Source organism: Terrapene carolina, unplaced genomic scaffold, assembly GCF_002925995.2.
Source record: "Terrapene carolina triunguis isolate 2854851 unplaced genomic scaffold, T_m_triunguis-2.0 Scaffold139, whole genome shotgun sequence".
Classification (NCBI taxonomy): Eukaryota; Metazoa; Chordata; order Testudines; family Emydidae; genus Terrapene; species Terrapene triunguis.
In genome coordinates this window covers 14,457,501-14,463,737 of record NW_020664490.1, presented here as the reverse complement: position 1 = coordinate 14,463,737, position 6,237 = coordinate 14,457,501, and the positions used below count along the sequence as shown (strand labels likewise).

At 41.3% G+C, this 6,237-nt stretch overlaps 1 protein-coding gene across 1 annotated transcript in view; it reads right to left on the bottom strand.

Moving 5' to 3' along the window:
* Nucleotides 1-1,450: 1,450 nt before the first annotated feature.
* LOC112122312 (mitochondrial ornithine transporter 1-like) overlaps nucleotides 1,451-6,237 on the bottom strand; it is a 16,442-nt gene continuing 11,655 nt past the window's right edge. Inside the window, exons 4-6 of the mRNA XM_026653529.2 lie at nucleotides 4,705-4,874; nucleotides 2,673-2,831; nucleotides 1,451-1,712 (exon numbers count right to left, since the gene is read on the bottom strand). Of these exons, the coding sequence (XP_026509314.1) occupies nucleotides 1,588-1,712; nucleotides 2,673-2,831; nucleotides 4,705-4,874 (454 nt within the window). The 3' untranslated portion in view covers nucleotides 1,451-1,587. The remainder of the gene's footprint in view (nucleotides 1,713-2,672; nucleotides 2,832-4,704; nucleotides 4,875-6,237) is intronic.

Here is a 6,237-nt window from a genome sequence, read left to right as displayed (position 1 = left end):
GTCTAAGTTGAGTAGTAATAAGACACCACCCTGCTGGCAACCTATTAGGCCTACATACTGTGATGTGTATATTAAACCAGTGGCTCTCAACCTTTCCAGACTACTGTGCCCCTTTCAGGAGTCTGATTTGTCTTGTGTACCCCCACATTTCACCTCTCTTAAAAACTACTTGCTTACAAAATCAGACATAAAAATACAAAAATGTCTGTCACTTTATTACTGAAAAATTGCTGACTTTCTCCTTTACCATATAATATAAAAAAATCAATTGGAATATAAATATTGTACTTCCAGTTCAGTGTATAGTATATAGAGCAGTATAAACAAGTCACTGTATGAAATTTTAGTTGGTACTGACTTCACTAGTGCTTTCTATGTAGCCTGTTGTAAAACTAGGCAAATATCTAAATGAGCTGATTACCCCTGGGGGTACACAGAGGTCTTCCAGGGGGTACATGTATGTACCTCTGTTTGAGAATCACTGTATCAGACATCTACAAGTAGACCCTTTCCTAAAAGCATCAAAGATGGTAGCTAGTACCAGACATACCCTGCTTGCAAACCTATAGAAGGAGGCTACCTAGAGACAGCAGTTAAAACTGAAAGGGACAGGGGTTGGCAGGGGAAGAAGGCAGAGGGGAGGAAAGAGAGAAATGAGGTTATAGGCTTGCAAGACCCAATCTGCTCCAGTGACTTTAATGTTTTCACATTATTGGTGAAACTACTGAAGGCAGAGTTTATGAATTTGTACCATTTTAACACTATTAAAACAGTGTAAGTATTAGCCATGCATTGCTTAAACTAAATACTTCAGGAAACTAAACCTCCCCCTTCTACCTTTCCTTGTGTATTAGATTACTGTTTCTTGAAGTACTTGAACACTCTCTTACAAAGAGGTGAAACAGCTATAACATGCAAGCAGCTTGCTGTTTCCATTGAATACTCTCTCTAAGGGCTCACCTACACACAAAAGTGAATCCAGAATAACATACGGTGTGAATTTAGAGCAGATTAACTATTCCTAATAGGCTGTCTAAAGTGAATTAAAATAATTTGGAATGAGATTTATTCCAGAATAAGAGCATCCACAGACGAAACTATTCAAGAGTCACTCCCTGTGTAGACAAGCCCTAAAATGGATAATGAAAAGAGAAGCACTACTTTACTAATGCACCAGTGCCGTGTGGCCTTGAGTCAGTTGTGTTTGCTAACAGTGAAAAAGGGAAATTCAGACTTCTTGTACCATGGCTGTTCCAGAACTAGATTTTTTAAAGTTTGAGATTAACTCTCTTAACTGAAAGATCACTACCCTTTACACTGAGTACCGCTTCCATCAGGGCAACATAATTAAATCTCTTGAGCAGCACAATAGGTGGAAAGAACATTAACGTCTCCATCCTCCCTTAAAAAAAAAAAAAATCCTGTAAAAACACACACAAAGTCTACAAAATCCATTTACTTTAAAAAGATTTTTTTTTAAATCCTAAATTGACTGACTTTCTCTGATGTCATGCTATTGATTTTGTACCCATTCAAGCCCTACAGTTCTTTTTAAAAAGGTTGACCTAAACCTGCTGCTGGAAGATTTCAGTACGTGTCAACCTGTTCCATCATCATCTTGCGGCTGTACTCATAGGCAAGGAACAGTGCACCATTGGCTGGGAATGCACGAATCAAAGTAGGCTTTAGTCCAGAATACAAGGCAAATACTCCTGCAAAATGAAACATGAACTGATTAGAAATGTGCACGTTAAACTTTTAAAAGACTAACCAGCAATAGTTCTGGTGTTCTACTCTCTAGAAGTCATGCAGAGGAACTTAAAATAATGATACTAATTAGAAGAATCAGGAAGCAGAGAGTAGAACTCATTGAGACAGGACACTGTTGAGGCCAACAACTCAAGATTCAAGAGGAGACTGGACATCTATATGGATAAATATCCAGAGTCGTCGTAATAAAATTTTGGAAGGGATATTAAACCTTGGGCTTCAGGCCATCTAACTATTGGAGATTCAGAAAAGACCTAATGTGGGGGACAGCTGGCCCCACATCTTCCTGCTGCAGGATTCTAATACCTTTCTCTGAAGCATCTGGTGCTAGTCACTGTCAGATACACTATCCTGGACCTGAGGGACCTTGGATCTGATCCAGTACGGCAATTTCTACTTTCCTAGTCAACTGAGCATCTTTTATAAATGTATAAGTTACTGTTTCTTATAAATTCTTCAAACAGAGATCAATCAAATTTGTGGCGAATCTATTTCTAGTACCTGCTTGGAGTTTCAATGTTTAAATTACAAGTTAGCCATTGCAGGGCAGGAGGGTGCATTTACTCATCTGTCTTTAACAGGTAAGATACTACAGTAAGTACTAAGTGATTGCCCTCTGAAGTACAATTGAGTGTAGTAGATGCATTAAGCCTGAATCTGTGAAACTAGTTTCTGTATTATTGTTAGCATCAAGATTTTTTAGAAGCATCATTTTGCGGGTCTCTAAAGGTGGCGATGGGAGAATTTCACAAGAATAGTAATTTGTGGTCTACAGAAAAGGAAGTAGCGTAATTAATTTCCCGTAACTTCTTAACAGACTAGGTTTCAGAATAGATTTTCCATACTGGAGTAAAGTTTTCACATATGAGCCTGCAGGTTCAGTTTGTATTGGACATGCTTACCTTCATTTCGCAAAATATTTGCAAATGTTCCCATGAAGCCTGCCTGTTTTCCAGACATGGAAAGAACCTGAATTCTAGATTTGACACAGTCCACAGGATAAACAGCAATCCACAAGCAGATGCCTCCAAAACCACCACTCACCATCAAAGGAATAGGCCCTAAAAACATGAAATAAGCTTTTATACACTGTGCAAACTACCCCCCAAATTTTATGGTGTTCTATTTTAGAGTAATGTGAAAACAAGGAATGCACAGAGTTTGAGGAGGTGGCAGTTTTTCTGTGTGATAAGCTTGCACTGTATCATAGGTATAAGATTAAATAAAGTGGTTGTGGATTTCTAAGGAGTCCAGCCTCCTACTTCCACGAGCACATTTAGAATAAGAGTTTAAAAATTTTACTACGTAGACAAACCTTCAACACAAAGTCTGGTTTAGGAAAGCAGGTTTCTTTAAAATATTTTGTAACATAGGGAAAGAGATACCTTTATGCTCTCTCACTGCCTTCTAAATTTAAATATTCTTAGTTCAGAAGTGCAACTCGCCTGCCAGGCCTTGAAGTTCACCCTGGAATGTATGGTTCAGGCCATGACAAGAAAAAAAAAAAAAAAAGGTGTCAGAATTTAATTAATACTTAAGACAAAATATCTCACTCCTGCTGCCATTGCTGGATTGGCTCTGCAGCGCTATCACAAGTAAAAAGGTTGTAAAAATTTCTTGAGTAAAGCCAGCAGTTATGACTCTGAATATACACAGGGGAGTGTCTACTGAGTGAGACAGCATTGTTACAAACCCAGTCAACTTTCAGAATGCAACCACATTTTGCTTTTATGATCAGATTTTTATGAAAATTTGATAACAATAGTAGCTAGAAAAAGCAAGCACTTTTAACTACTAAAAAGCAAACTACTGATGCCAAGTCCCTTCAAAGGCTGGTATCTTGCGTTTTAATAGCCAGAGAGACCCAATGGTTTCCTATCTTCAATATCCCTCCTTGAAAGTGCATATGAAGTTAGAACATGAGAACGGCCATACTGGCTCAGACCAAAGGTCCAACTAGCTCAGTATCCTGTCCTCCGACAGTGGCCAATGCCAGGTGCCCCAGAGGGAATGAACAGAAGGGTAATCCTCAAGTGATCCATCCTCTGTCATCCATTCCTAGCTTCTGGCAAACAGAGGCTGACACTTCAGAGCATGGAAAGAGCATTTGTCCAAAATAAGGAATGCAAGAGTTCCAAGAGTTTGTGTTCATACTGGAATGATACAGAATATTACATTTCACATTCTGCAATACTAACGTCTGAATCCTAAACAACCAGATAGCCCTTACATACTATAAATAGAACTGGCAGAACTGCCTATTATTGAGGTTGCCCAACATTTCCCATTATAAGACTCTGTTTTCAGTTGCTTATAATTTGCCAAACTGTTTGGGCTAAAGTTTTAAATACCCAGTGTCTACCTCAAGCTTATTTTTTTCTAGAAACCAAATGTAATGTTGCACAGACAATTCTGCCATTTCCTAACTTTTGAGTGCTTGACTTTGCAACATTAATGTTCTTTTAATGCAGTGGTGGGTGTGTGAGAGAGAGAGAAACATCTGTGACACGCACTGAACACCGTGCAAAGGGAAAGTTTCAAATCACTTAAAAGATGCACAACTAGTGAACAACTTTGTTGCAATAAACAGTTCGGTGGTGCATTGTGGAGTGTTGAACATTCAACAGTTTTTGCACAATTATCCTCTCCTGATCAGGTAACTCATACATCAGCTAAATAAGTGTACAAAAGCAAGATGATGCATGACAAATCTGAAAATGGTTGGCGTGAGCAGTTCTTTACCACCCATAAACTGGAATAGTGTTGGTTTTGCTCCCACATCGCTATTCTACAGGACCACAATTTTTTGCCTGCAGATATACAGCAAGTGGATAAGGTATAATTAGCATTGCAGGAGAGATTTTGAGAGTAGAAGTATGCTACTTTCTGTAGCGAGAGACTACCTTTTCCATATACCCACAAGCTGGCACATACCTAGTTGATCTTTTGGTCTCTCCGCTGCAAAAAATGTCCGACTCAGTTCATAGCCTCCAAAGAAGAAGAAATAACCTGGGACTTCCCGAAGTAAAGTGCTTGACAGACCATGGTAGAACCCGAGTGGGCCATCCTTTTGAATAACACTTTTCACTACTGACCAAACTGTACTGATAGAGGGGTTGAAACAATTAACGATACTTAGCACTTTACACATATTGATCTGCAACATCCTATGAGTAAGTACCTTAAACATTACCTCCATTTTACAGATGGGGAAATAGAGGCCAAATTTTGAATCAATTGCAAGGCAAGAATTAGAACTGAGGAATTCCTAGCGCCAATCATTTGTTTTTTCCACAGACCTCAGATAGGAGCAGGGATAGCAATTAAGGGTATGTCTTCGCTACAGGGTTAACCCAGGTGATTGGCACCCAAGTGTGAGCACCTGGGTTAGTCTAGCTCAGGTGTGAGCAGCCACACTACAAAGCCCTACCCTGGTTCTAGCATCCTCATGGTTCTTTATGCTGCAGTAAGCTGAGCTGCTCTGATTCTTTCCCAGTGAATTGTGGGAGAACTTGTCTGTCCTTCTGAGCACCACACAGGGAATTGTGGGAATGGAGTGGAGGACTACTGCCACTCAAGTGACTTAGCACATATCCTCATTGCAAAGCGAGCAGGTTACTAGCCTGAGTGAAAGCCTCACTTGGGTTTTAGCCTACAGCCCCAGATGAACCAGCTAGAAAGCACCACTAAACTCAGGTCAGGGGGCTGTTTGAGTGGACAGAGGGAGGGAAGAAGGTAGGGGAGTTAAGGGAAACACTTGAGTAACCGCCTACGTTAACTCTGCAGTGAAGACATACCCTAAGTTAGTATTCCCCAGGAATGTATTTTGACAGTCAGTAGCACACCCTTTGTGCAATTAATAGCACAGTACAAGCTAGACCGGGTTAAGGTTTTGCGTGCCGGTAATACATTTTAATGTTTTTAGAAGGTCTCTCTCTATAAGTCTATATATTATATAACTAAACTATTGTTGTATTGTAAAATAAACAAAGTTTTCAAAATGTTTAAGAAGCTTCATTTAAAATTAAATTAAAATGTTGATCTTACACCGCCGGCCCGCTCAGCCCACTGCTGGTCTGGGGTTCTGTTCACCTAGGCCGGCAGCGGGCTGAGCGGGGCCTGCGGCCGGGACCCCGGCTGGCAAGGGTCCAGCAGCCAGAACCCCAGACCGGCAGCGGGCTGTGCGGAGCCGGTGGCTGGGACCCCACACCGGCAGTGGGCTGAGTGGCTCTGCCCACAGACAGTGGGTACCTACCTTCTCCCTGGTTCTGGCCCATTCTCTTCCTCTCTCTGCAATGAGCTGAGGGTGGGAGTGCACAGAGCACAGGGCTGGGGGTGAAGAGTCTGGCCAGGAGCTAGAATGAGGGAGGGTGCTCAGGGTTGGGGCAGGAGGTCTGGGTGTGGGGCACTTACCTGGGCAGCTCCCATTTGGTGCGAGGGGTGCAGGTGGGAATGTGGGGGGGGGGG